The sequence below is a fragment of the Hesperophylax consimilis genome, chromosome 24 (genome assembly GCF_061612785.1).
Source record: "Hesperophylax consimilis isolate HC1 chromosome 24, BYU_Hcon_1.0, whole genome shotgun sequence".
In the NCBI taxonomy this organism is placed as follows: domain Eukaryota; kingdom Metazoa; phylum Arthropoda; class Insecta; order Trichoptera; family Limnephilidae; genus Hesperophylax; species Hesperophylax consimilis.
This window is the reverse complement of record NC_142859.1, coordinates 19757896-19771783: the sequence shown is the minus strand read 5'-3', so window position 1 is coordinate 19771783 and position 13888 is coordinate 19757896. Positions and strand designations below refer to the sequence as shown.

Sequence of the window (13888 nt, the reverse complement as noted above, 5' to 3'; positions counted from 1 at the left end):
TGTTATAAGTCATAATCTAAAAATGTACTATATAATAATATATTTATTGTAATGTAAATGCAAGTTAATAAGTTACGAATCTATGCCTTGTAAATATATGTCCTGTCTATCTTGTGCCCTGATCCTTATTAAGACCATAAAAGATTCTAAGCTTTGTGCCCTGATCCTTATCAAGACCATAAAAGATTCTAAGTTTTGTGCCCTGATCCTTATCAAGACCATAAGAGATTTTTAGCTTTGTGGCCTGATTATTATCAAGACCATAATTTTTTTTTAGTTTAGAGCCCTGAGCATTATCAAGACTAAAATATTCGAAGCTTTCTGCCCTGCGCCTTATCAAGACCATAAAAAGATTTATAGCTTAGAGCCCTGAGCATTATCAAGACTAAAAAATTTGAAGCTTTCTGCCCTGCGCCTTATCAAGACCATAAAAAGATTTTTAGCTTTGAGCCCTGAGCATTATCAAGACTATGAAAGATTCTTAATTTTGTATCCTGAATATTATCAAGACCATAAAAAATTCTTAGCTTTGTGCCCTGAGCACTATCAAGACTTTAAAAGATTCTAAACTTTGTGCTCTGATCCTTATCAAGACCATGAAATACTGTTAGCTTTGTGCCCTGCGCCTTATCAAGACCATAAAAAGATTTATAGCTTTGAGCCCTGAGCATTATCAAGACTATGAAAGATTCTTAATTTTTTATCCTGAATATTATCAAGACCATAAAAGATTCTAAGCTCTGTGCCCTGAGCACTATCAACACTATGAAATATTGTTAGCTTTGTGCTCTGAGCATTATCAAGACTTTAAAAGATTCTAAGCTTTGTGCCCACAGTATTATCAAGACTATGAAAGATTCTAAGCTTTGCGCCCTGAGCATTATCAAGACTTTAAAAGATTCTTAGTTTTGTGCCCTGATCCTTATCAAGACCATGAAATATTGTTAGCTTTGTGCCCTGAGCATTATCAAGACCATAAAAGATTATTAGCTTTGTGCTCTGATCCTTATCAAGACCATGAAATATTCTTAGCTTTGTGCCCTGAGCAATATCAAGACTATAAAAGATTCTAAGTTTTGCGCCCTGAGCATTATCAAGACTATAAAAGATTCTAAGCGTTATGCTGTGATCCTTAACAAGACCATAAAAGATTCTTAGTTTTGTGCCCTGAGCATTATCTTTCTGCCCTGAAACTTATCAAGACCATCAAAAATATTAAATTATATTAATATTTTCAGGGTTGGTATCGGAACTTTATCAGGAAGCTAAAAACTTGCCGATTTAACGTTTTTTCCTGACAAAATAAATAAACGAAAACCGCCCGCAGAAATTTCATCGGTTTATGTTTTAACAGTTTAGTTTGGCTTAAGTTTCCGGAAGCCTCTTTTCCTGCCGTATCCTACACACAACATCTTGTTCGCGTATCAAGGAAAACATAATGAAAAGCGGACTACATAGGGGGGAGGCTTTGTGAAGAAAAGGGAGTGGGGGTGGGGGATGATTTCACTGAGTAAGTAACACAGGCTTTCTTCAACCCTTCAGTCGGATGCAACCTTGATATGGTTTGCTTGTTGAGGTTTTTTTGCATAGAAAGAAAATTTTTACACCTTTGATTTAAATGGAAAAAATACACATTTACTTTTTTGAAATAAAAATCTGATACATATCATATTTATTTATTTGTAGACATGTTAATAAGTTGTGGCGACGTTAACCGCTAAAGTGTTCATGATTTGGCTTGTAATTTTTTTTAAAAATATATTTAATAATATTGTAATTGGGTTTATAAAAACAGTTTATTTTTAAACAAGTTCTGCTGTGTAATTATTACGCGTGACAGCTGTTGCAAGGCCCTCTGAAGGCATTATCAAACTGTGGGTAGCCCACTTACAGACGATACATTTATATTATTTCTAGATAGGTATTTTAATTTCAATTACTGATTTCTTAATTGATTTCTGAGTAAAATGTTAGAAATTATTAATGGGTTTTACCCCAGTAAAGTTTCCCTAATTACTGTAATGTTTAAATTTGACTGAAGGTCTTTATGTTAGTTATTTCCAAACCATGACTCATAGGGTTATTTTAATAGCATAATTAAGTACTTCATAATGCACTCATATTTACACTAGGTTTGAAGATATCTAGTAGGGGTGAACGAATTATATTTGTTTGTTCATTAATTAAAATGAATCTTTTAGAGCACTTAGAAATTAACAAAAACTCTAATAATCCGAAAGCTATAAAAAATGGCTTATAAATCATTAAAATAGGAATGGGCTATCGTACATAAAATAATATGCTTACAAATGAGAAAGAAGACCTTTGTCACAACTACAAGTATCAATGACTTATTTACATTTGAATTTGGTTTTACTTAAATATTTTTTGCTCCGCGGGTTTATGTGGTTAGTTAAACCGTGCTTGACCGAATTACGCATGAAAAGATCAGAAAAGAACGCAAAACCGCATCGATGTAAACGTAATGATTGACGTAAAAATACGCGTGCAGGTGGAGTGGATGGCCGGAGAAAAGATTTTTGAGTGAGTGCGCCAAGTGAATGTTAAAAAAAATCAGGGTAGAATCATCCACTCAATTTACAAGGCGGGTATGGGTAGCCCACTGATACCATATGTCACCCTAAATGGTTGTCTTCGTTTTGAGACTTACTAGGGGTGCTCTGGTTCGCGGGGTGAGTATTGTTTAAGTCTTTCCGGCGAATGCCTTTGCTCAGGTACTGCGTGTTAGGCCGGATTGGAAGATACTAGTTGAGGGAGACCTTTTAACTTCTCCAACCGAACTCTCTCGACCGGAATTGATACATACGTTTGTCACTCATGGACACATTGACCTACAGATTCCAGCCCACCTCTCGTACTTTTTTCTTTCCGAGAACCTAAATTTCTTCATATTCCTAAAAAACACTCTCCACACAGCATCCATCAGTATCAAAATGAGATAAAACCTAGCGGATTTTTTTTCATGGCCTCCTGTGTGGAGCTAATGTAAAAAAATGTTTAATTTGGATTAAAAACAAAGTCACAATTTCGGTATTATATACACAATATAAGACACATATTATATGAATGCATTTGTTATGGGAATGGCGCAAAAGAGTCGCAACTACCCAAAGCCAAGGGATCTTTAGCATCCCCAATTGTTGTGAGACTGAAGGAATGAGGGGGGATTATGATGGGAGAAAAGAATGTTGGGAACCGAGACACCATTGCATTCGTTTCGAAAAGTTCACTTGGAAAGGGAAGAAGAAAAACTTATTTTTCTGTCGTTACTAACTCTTTAATTATAAAATATATCCATATGAAAAAAAATTGGAGATGACTTTATTCATTCACGGCAACAAAACTGGTGGGAGTCCAAAAAAGCATTAATTCAGTAGATCGAGAAAGTGTGAAAAACAGTTGCAGGTAAAACCGAAAATAGTAAAATAATAGATTAAGTCAGGTTAGGTTACGGATAAATTTCACCAAATATTTAACTCGTTGATTCTAAGTAAACAGAATACTAGAGTACTCTCAGTATCACCCTTGTAAAGAACCACTATTCATAATCTGAAAGTTGCCTGAAACGGCGTATTGGTAACCAGATGTGAATAGCCAGGTAGGATTTTCTACATCTCTTTCCTTTCCCCTCTAATTCAACCTGATAACATTCCTCAATGGAAATGCCATAAACCCATTGGCTCCGGTCAGTTGGGACTATTGTACGTTATTCATAAAAAAAACACAAGAAGACGAGTAGGATGATATCGACTCAGTTAAAAATGTCTTCATCTTGCACTCTCTTCAAATGGAATAACTACTTCTACAGTGCGTTTTACACGAAGGTCATCTTTTCACGTAGATTCACAACTACCCTATTTTTTAAGCTTAAGAGCTTAAAAAATCAGTGGTCTTCCAGAATTATTGGTTAGAGTAGTTATGTTTTTTTCATCCGAGCACTGTTAACAGAATTTTCAAAGATGGCGGCTTGAACACGCGCGGTGACGCAAGTAGTGTAATAAATGTATTTGTATTATGGTATTATATATATTTTAATATGTATGTTTACATCATTAAATATATAATATTATAGTTTGATATTGAACTCACATAAGTGATTGCAACACATGATTCGATATAAATAAGTATTTGCAACACCATGATTCGATATAAATAAGTATTTGCAACACATGATCCGATATATATATAAGTAGGTAATTGCAACACATGATCCGATATAAATAAGTAGTTGCAACACATGATTTGATATAAATAAGTAGTTGCAACCCATGATTCGATATAAATTAGTAGTTGCAACACATGATTCGATATAAATATTTTGATTTGATGTCGAGCGTCAAATTTTTTAGAATCCAGTGTACATACAATATGTATTACTACTCGGTTGGATGTAGGCACTTATCTAGGTGCTTTGTTTTGTATGCGAGTACTTTTAAGTAATATTTATTTTTGATATATAATGCCTACCGGTATATTTTTGTGCATACTTTCGTTAAATAAAATTTTGTCGTAGTTGGAAAATGACAGTGGGAAGGAGATGACAATCATTTATGCAATTCATCCAAATGACGACAGGAACGTAATGAATGACAATGATAAATCAGACGATGAACGTGAACCCAATTTACGTGTATTTTTGATGATTTGTCGACGGAAAAGGCAAATGACAGATTCTTGTGATATACACGAGTATGTACTAGTTCATATTCTATAATGGTAACTATCCGTTTGAAATCGTAAATATGAAAATTATTATCGTATAAATTGTAAAACAAAGATTTTTCATGTTGGTCCCGATATAATTTCCATATGGTAATCGGTGTGAAAAAATAACATCGTGTAAAACGCCCGCAAGTCTCTCTGGGAGGTCTGAGATTAGATGTGAGTTATTGTTACACCGCCCATCCTCTCTCTTCCTCCACTTCCGGCTATCTACTTCCCTTCCGGACTGAGATGCCTCTTCAGTTCTACTGCTTCCTCCTATCCTGTTACATTTAACATGTTCTTCTTACAAGAAGCAGCTTTTAGTGTAGTTGTGGATAAACCAAGTACAGATCTATGTACAGGGTTTTCCAATAAGAGGTATTATTTTGATATTCAATCGTAAAAGATCAATGGTTTCGTTGCTTGTGTGGCACGTAGTGCCGTATTGTTAAAATCAAACGTTGTCCAGATCAATACCATCCAATTTCGGGCATAAAAAATCATTAATCATCTATCAATAGCGCAATCCATTCACCGTAACTGTTGCTCCAGCCTCATTTCCGAAAAAGTAAGGTCCAATGACTCCGCAAGTGAATTTTAATAATTTCAATGCGTTGTTGAAACGTGTATCGTTGCAATTTTATTAATGGCGTAGTTTCTACTTGTCAAATGTCAAAAAATGACAGCTTTAAAAGTAACATATACCGAAATAGCGGGCTATTCAAAATAACACCTCTTATTGGAAAACCCTCTACTTTATTATTCCTTGTCTTCTTTAAAAGAAAGACAAATATTCCCAAGTTATAATTAACCTGACAGTATTGTAAAACTCTAACTACCATCGATCGTTATAAGCGGAAGTGTTGCTGGTGCCATGTTGGAGGACTTAGCCAGCAGAGGAATTGAACTCACAACGCCTGGGTGAGAACGCGATGCATCTATCAATCAACCACAGTGGGTTGCGTCGCTACTGTAAATTCAATTGATTTCGTCGATTATGAATAAGTAAATAAAGATTTAAAAGTTTCTAATTTTAGTCGCATGCTAAGTTAAATGCGTTTATTTATTTATGTGAAATACCAGCGTTATGATTTAAAAAAAATTTGAACTGATCAATTCAGACAAGCAATAAAGTAGCTAAAAAAATTATTTTACTTTAATAATTAAAACGATAATAATTCTATGTTCAAAATGTGTATTTCTTTAGTAAAATTTTTTGAGATATCTAAATTTGAATCTTGTGATTTTAAAGTTTAATATTCGATAGGTAATTCTCTACTTATTTATCACTAAAATAAATTATTAATAAATGATGCATATCTTTAATATGTTACAATTTACGATTTGAAATTCAAAATTTAAATTGTAATGTGATTTGACGGGTTAAACGATTTTGTTTATTGGGTACCTGTCATCAGAAACAGACAGTCCAAACGCGAAATCATTAAATTTAATTTATAGTCTGCACTAAAAACTATTATGTAAATTTCGATTCAACGCTTTTCAACGCATTATAATATACTCGTACAACGCAGAATCGGCATCGTTGGTGTATATTTTGTAGAACACGATGAAATAATGGGTGAGGTTCGGTTAGTTTAGGCCCCGGGAATCATTAATTGTATAACCAAACCCTGATGCTACGTTTCGCTACGTTTGGTGGCTTAGCAGGGGTGCCCGGTTTCATGGCATGACGATTGTTTTGACGGTGGATGCATCTGTCCACCGGACCGGATTTCGAGAGACTGTTTGAAGAAAACTTTTTACTTTTTTACCCATCGCCTTACAACGCAGTGGGAGAAATGAATTCAGTCACTTTTGGACACACTGACCCCAGATTTCAACCTACCACTCATACCTTTTTTCTTCCCAGATCATCCTCTCCCTCCTCCACTTTCTTTCTTTAAAAAACACCATCCACGCGGCATCCTCAAAAATGACATAGGCCCTGAAGGAAATTATTTTCCTCAGGGATTCCTGTGTGGAGCTAACGTAAAAAAAGTTAGGTTATGTATGGTTAGGTTCGTTATATTTTTTCTCACTTGTCTTCAATGTTCTGTTTTTTCATGGAACCGAAACATGGACAAACACGAGGTAACAAAAGCGTTATATTTTTATCCCGTAAACACATCAAAAATTGATTCAAATTAACCAGATTATCGCTGCCATGTACATGTACATAGTAGTCATTTCCTAGTCGTAGGGGTGGGGCGGCTTTCTCGCTTACGAGACAAATTGAGCGAACTAAGTACTCTTCCAAAATACAAGTCCCTCCGCGCTGATATTAGGGGTGCACATTCTACCCTTAACAACGAAGTCAACAAATATACTAACACCGCTTGTGTTCATAATTTTTTTATATGAATATCGCACAAGACTCCTAACTGCTCCCAACTCTCCAGAGTCATTGGCCTTTCAAATAGAGGTATGATTTGGGCTGAAGGGAGTGGAGATGTACAGGATATGGGGAAAAAATGTTGGATTGACAGATTCTTTATGTTTGATCACAAAATATGGCTTCAAAATCACGCAGTTCATTTGTAAATGGCGATAAGATTGAAATTCCCATTCACCTGGGTATCGTTTCTCCAATCTAGGCCGCTCCCAATCACCATTGAAAGTATATACATTGGTCGACATTCATATTCTTGAGTGTTGTCGAAGGTACACACTGACATATGCCGAACGTCAAAAGTCGTTTCAGTCGAACAACGAGTTGGATGATTTCGTCGAGAATTGAAGAATAGGTGCCTGTTTTCATTTACGCAAAAAACATCGCTGAAATGCGTGTTATTTTATTTTATGAAGTTTGGCCTCAAATATTATATTTTTTTCCAAAGTATTCTAAAAATCTTAATTTCCCACATTTTAAAATAAAATCTTATCCGAAAAAAGGGTTCGTAAGTAGGAGATTTTACACTTCAAAGCAGTTTTTATGGACATTAAGCATTAATTTAAAAAAAAAAAACGATTTTTTTAAAGGCGAATGTTATAATTGCATTTTTAATTAAAACGTCTATAATGGTTACTTTGCTGTGCTTCTCATTAGCCCATTTGAAGTAATTTTTCCATTCTATATTGTGGTATTTCACCAGAACCACTTTACAGAATCTACCACTCTGAAACATACATCAAAAATATTAGCAGTGCATGTACTATATTATTATACTGTTTGTATTCTAAATAAATCAAATTTTATTAAAGTTTCCTTATTAAAATCTGAAGACGAACAACTTTGAGTTTTTTTCGATGTTTTTGAAATCGAAAGTGGATACCGATGTTTTGAAACCTAAACGCAATATACCCTAACAACGGCTTCCCCTCGAACCTAAGAATCTCCCCCATAAACCCCTCTCCCATCACATTCACAGCGCGGCTGCCGCACTTACCTCATTGTTCTAACAACCCCAAAGGCTGGACTTGAGAACGAACAAGGGGGTGGAACAGGAAAAACGATCACCTGTAAGGCTTTGATAATGAGGATCAAGTTTGTAGTGACGAAAGGTTATTGAGATTTTTACCCTGATTTATAAGTTATTAATTTGATCAAACAAAATTTTGTTTACGACGTAAAACACGTGCCATCTTACTAATAATAGATAATACGAGATATTAGCACTGGTTCGTGGAAATCGTTACTCATAATCACGCGTATGTTACGACGTATATCGTGGCTGACAGATTTTAAAACCGCCCGACCCCAGGATTAGGGACGTATTACTATCGTGTCAAGAGAGAGAAACTAAAAATCTGGTTGATTTGACCAATATCGATCGGTCGCGCAATTAAAATGTTAAAAAACATGTAATTCACATCGGCAGCACTATCAGAGGAATATTTTAAATCGAAATATCGATTTACCAAAGCAAATAATGCACGCATAACCAAATTGGCCAAATTCAAAGAAATTTAAAGCACACCAGGTCAATGAAATCGCAAATGTAATCTGAAGAAATTTGAAATTATCATCTAACCGCTAAATGTGAAAATGATCATCTTTTTGAGGATTTCAACAAAGTGGTGCCAGCCTAAAATAATATTGCATGAATATCCATAAGAGTAAATATTTTAACCCGAGCAGTATACGGCTCTCTTCACCGTATACCCATACCAGCGCTAGAGTGCCGTATTAGTACGAATCTTTATAAGTAAGATTGATAAAGATGAAAGATTCGCTTCATCCTAGCGCTTAATTTTTTATCAGTTGCTATTCCATCATAACAATATCTGCCTCAAATAATACATTCCGTTATACCGACTTTTACAATCTTACTAAAAAAATCACTTAAAATGTGTTTTTTTTTTACACACTGTACAAAGACTGAACAATAAATTTTCGTATTATTACCAATAAAAAATATCTCAAACTAAACAGCAAAGTAACTCGCAGCGTTTTTTTGGAAGACTTATACCCATGATTTTACATTTAGGATTAAAATCATTTTTTTGTCAATAATTTCTATTATAATAATCATTTCACTTTAGTATAATTTAATATTTTTATTATTTATGTTGTTTTGGTCAGTTCTAATCAATTAATAATGTTATATTTTGAATATAGTTTTATGTCATCGGAAAAGTGAAATTATTTCGGACTTTTATTTTTTAATAAACTTTTACCGCGTGAATTGAATAAAGCTTCCATGAAAATTATATTTTTTATTAACATAAATGCCTTATGCATGGGCAGGTATATTTACATTTTTTTTAAATAAACGTTTATATTGTGACAAAACGAATTGAAAATATCTGATTTTTTTGATAAATTCACTAGGATGATGTATGAACGAGACAAACAGTGAAGTGACATCTTGCAAATTTCTTAAATAAAGGATGTGTGTTTTTCGATTTTTTAATTCTCTTAATTTTGCGACGTTTGTTTCATAATGTGTGTAAACCTTTTTGTACACTTTTTGTTTTTAACACAATGTTCCCTGCCAAAAAGTTTCCAGTAAAAATATCTCCAGAAAATGTTCCTTACCAAAATGCTTCCAGTAAAAATGTCCCCGGTCAAAATATTGCCTGTAATAATGTTCCCAGTCAAAATTTTTTCAATAATAATGTTTCTCGCCAAAATGTTTCCAGTTAAACTATGTTGCAGGTCAAAATTTTCCCAGTTAAAATCTCCCAGTTTAAATGTTCCAGAACAAAAAGTTTCCAGTAATAATGTCCCCAGTTAAATGTTCCAGGATAAAATGTTTCCGGCCAAAATTTTCCCAGTAATAATGTTCCCCGTCAAAATGTTCCCAATAAGAAACAGGTAAAATGTCATTTTATTGGCACAGTCAGTCAGTAGTCACAATGAATGCCAATAATGCTCAAAAAGAATGATCCTAACCTAGCCTTAACTGAATAGCCTATTTATTAATTGTTTACAATTATTTTAACTATTTTCTTTTCAAAATTGTAATTAATACGAATATATGTTTTGAACTTCAGGCCAAGACACTGTTATATTCCTTTCAAATAACTTGAATCTTTTATAATCTAAACGATTAAAGTCACTAATTAATGAGGTTAAAAACAGAATATTAGAATCTGATATGAATAGAAAATTAGTACTTAAAAAAATTGGATTTCTACCCCCTTACTAATAAACGAGTTTTAAATTTTATATAACTACTTAACGAACATTTACCATACATTAATAGTTGTTTATCAGGTGTACAAAATTTAAAAATTGTTTGTTAGTAAAGCCCCTGTATTTTATGGACAGTTTACCAGTTTAACAGAAACAAGTAAATCTTAATTTAGCTCTCCTGGACGCGGTTGATAATATTGACTTATTTTATCTTGTTTATTTGGGAAACTTGTTTAATTATTTGAATGGAAGCTATTTTGCTTAACAGTTGATAACAATGGTGTGTTTAATTCCAGTGGCGCGGCGGTTGGACCGTCTGGTCAGAATGGTCGGTTTGCTCGAGACCTTGTGACGGTGGGGTGTCTAGACAGCTGAGGAGATGCAACTCCAGGGACGGCTGCAAGGGGGAGCCGCAACGGTACAAGATTTGCAACATGCAGGTAAGTCATTTTACAGTAACAATAAGTGAACAACCAATAATTTGGCAATTGAAGACAAAACAAGGAATGCCAGTTGGCCCGTGCTGGTGTACTCTGTAACAGTCGTAGAAGCGACCAGGGCCTTGATTCTTGAACTCGAAGAACGAGTGGTTTGACCCACTCGTTGGTCGAGTGGAATGACTTTTGACGTTTTGCGGATGAAGGTTTGTACCTTCGATGAATAAGAATGTCGACCAATGTACGTAGGTACTTTCGACGGCGATTACGAGCGGCCTGTTGTCATGTGACGAATCCATCGTGTTTCCCAAAATGTACTGGTGCCGAAGAGATCAAAGATGATAGTTCCATGGAATACCGGACACATTTTATGTTTCATTTTTTTATATTATTAATTAACTACAAAAATAGTTTAAATTTATTTTTTCGTGGTCTTCATAAAACAGTTATTTACCAATGAATTCAGAACAAATAAAAGTACCCTCAGATGGACCTGGTGAAGGGCCATCATTCAGAATTAAATCGTTTTTGAAATGGCTTTAGCTGTGTTTGGTGACCAGATCTGAATAGCCAGGTACTTCCCAACCCTCCTCTCCCCATCTACTTCCTCTTCCCATATCCCATAATCCTTGCAACATATCCCAATTATGGATGCCATAAACCCACTGGCTCTAGTAAGTCCACTGGTCCATAATTGTAATTTAATAAAATTTTATCTGGAAACCTGTTAATTCATAGGGCTTACAATCCCATTTTTAACCGGAATTACCAATAATTTTTATTTTTTTTAATAAATTAGCAATAGTCTATTTTGTCCGTGCAGAAAACTTAACTATCTGTAAGTGATGTTGAAAAAGTCAATGGACAATACAGTATCGTTAAATAGTTGAGCTAAATATAATGCAAATTGAGGATTTTACAACGTAAGGCTTTAGACACGTTTCGCTATATTATGCGCGCATAATTTAAACGTGGCATATACGTATTATATGTTGAGGTGACATACTACGGTATGTGCTTACTCAGGAAAGGGGTCAGATCAATGGGGGACTGCCGCGGAGTATCATTTCTTTGTATGGGATCTGTCACTTTGACACATCAATTTTTTAGATGTCACAGATCTGTATGGTATTGTATGGCGAGCAATATGGTGTTATATAAAACGCTTTGAACTTTTAGCATAATCTGTCACCTCCTAAATGGTAAACAAATTTTAAAGGTTGCAAAATACGTAATAAATGTTTTAAAAATTCATAAAATAATTTGGTGACCCGGCATGAGCTTAATAATATACCCCTTCATAGTTAGAAAGCTCGAGAAAATTCGCTTCTCCTTTCGCTCCGGTAGGAACACTGCTCAAATTACACTTTGCAACATCATAATCAAAAGTGCATGTTTGCATCTTAGCTCCGGTCGCATGCATTTTTGCGCATGACCAGAATGCGGTATCGAAAATTGCTGCATTCCTTGGGGAGTTTTCGCCGGTCTTATGAAAAGTTATCGTCCCCCGTTCATGAATATGTAAATTAGTACTGAGAGGATCCTTGGTAACTGGAATTTTCGTGTTGCGCTCAAAAATGATATGCCTCATATCCTTGTAATACAGGCTCTTGTGAAGGATGCGATGCAATATATGTGTATTCATATTGTTGTGATTATTTTATTAATAGCTGCTAAAAATGAATTATTATTATATTTCTTTTGTTTATTATCTTTCCTCTTGTAAAAATTTGTATATTTCATGTGGGTTTATAGCTTTTTTTACTTATCATTTTATTTGTTGTAAGTTTTTTTTTATGTGGCACCTCACAAAGCGCCCCTTCGTGTACAGTATAAAATCAAGGGAACTATGTTGCCACCCGGTTAGGCAGTATTGTGATGCAGGTAAAAAAGGTATTTTTGTTTTATTTATCTTCCTTTCTTTATTAAATTATTGGTTTTTTGTATGCTACGTAAAAATGTAATGCATTGTTTTAAAAGAATTATTTTTGTACTATCATCAAAGAGACATAGGAAGAGCCTTTTTGTAGAATATTCACAAGAGTCCAAGCTACTCCAGTGGGACTATGACATCCCCAGTTAGGGTATGTTGTGAGGAAAGGGGAATATGAAGGTTGAGAAATACCTCAAATTTGGTCAAAAAACACGGATAAAATACTATTTCAACCACGGCTCTATGGTCGCGGGGAAGGTTGAGTCAACTAGCAATCCGGAGGTCACAGGTTTAAATCTCAGCGTTCGCAAGTAAACTTTATTTAATTAATTTGTGTTATTTCTCACCTTAATCATTTAAAATAATATGTAGTAAGACCACCGTTTTAAATTCGAACTTTGCTTGAAATGGGTTAAGCTGTATTTCGTGACCAGCTCTGAATAGCCAGGTACTTCCCAATCTTCTTCCTCATCTCCATTTTCTCCTCCTCCCCACTAACTTCAGCCTAATAATATATCCAAATTGGGGATGCCATAGTCTCCCTGTCTCATGACTGGGACTCTTGTGCTGATTTTTTTTTAAATATTTTTTTCTCTTCTGAATTGTGGTCTTTTACCGGGGTTATACTTAGAATACTTACAGTAAATTAACCATATACACTACTAACCACAAAAACTCTAGGAAAGAACTCCAAATAACCAAAATCACTAGATCATGAGAAAGATAAAGGTATTGTTTTTAATAAATCTATCAGAAAAATGTCCTTTAAAAAAAAAAAAGATCTAATACATGGTTGAGCGGTGCAGTGCAAAGACATTTGACAATGTGGATTGAATTGCGGCCGACGGAATTTGAATTGACCCGTCAATATTTTCACCCCAGATGCTTCTGAAACATAACCTAAGGTGTGCGAATACAGTGATAATCTTTCAATTTTTCATTTCATAGCTCAAATAATTTCATATCGAGTTTCGAAGCACGGTGGTGTTGTTGATAGCCAGACTAATATAGATAACGCAACACATAAGATATCGATGTGGGCTGGCCACACTGGCGAATTGACATTGAAGTTAAAAATACTAATTATTGGACAATATCGAATTGAAATATTAACCTTATTATACATTATTAGGTAACATGTATTTTTGATACCAAAAGGAGAGTTTATTAGTTTATGAGGTCATTGGTCAGAACTAACAACTTTTGTTTCTC

At 34.5% G+C, this 13888-nt stretch overlaps 1 protein-coding gene across 4 annotated transcripts in view; it reads left to right on the top strand.

The window, feature by feature from the left end:
* Positions 1-13888, top strand: part of nolo (ADAMTS-like no long nerve cord) — a 789822-nt gene that overhangs the window by 586881 nt on the left and 189053 nt on the right. For all 4 annotated transcript variants that reach the window (XM_089646552.1, XM_089646553.1, XM_089646550.1 and 1 more), the window contains one exon: positions 10603-10746. In XM_089646552.1, coding sequence (XP_089502678.1) covers positions 10603-10746 — 144 coding nt within the window. The remainder of the gene's footprint in view (positions 1-10602; positions 10747-13888) is intronic.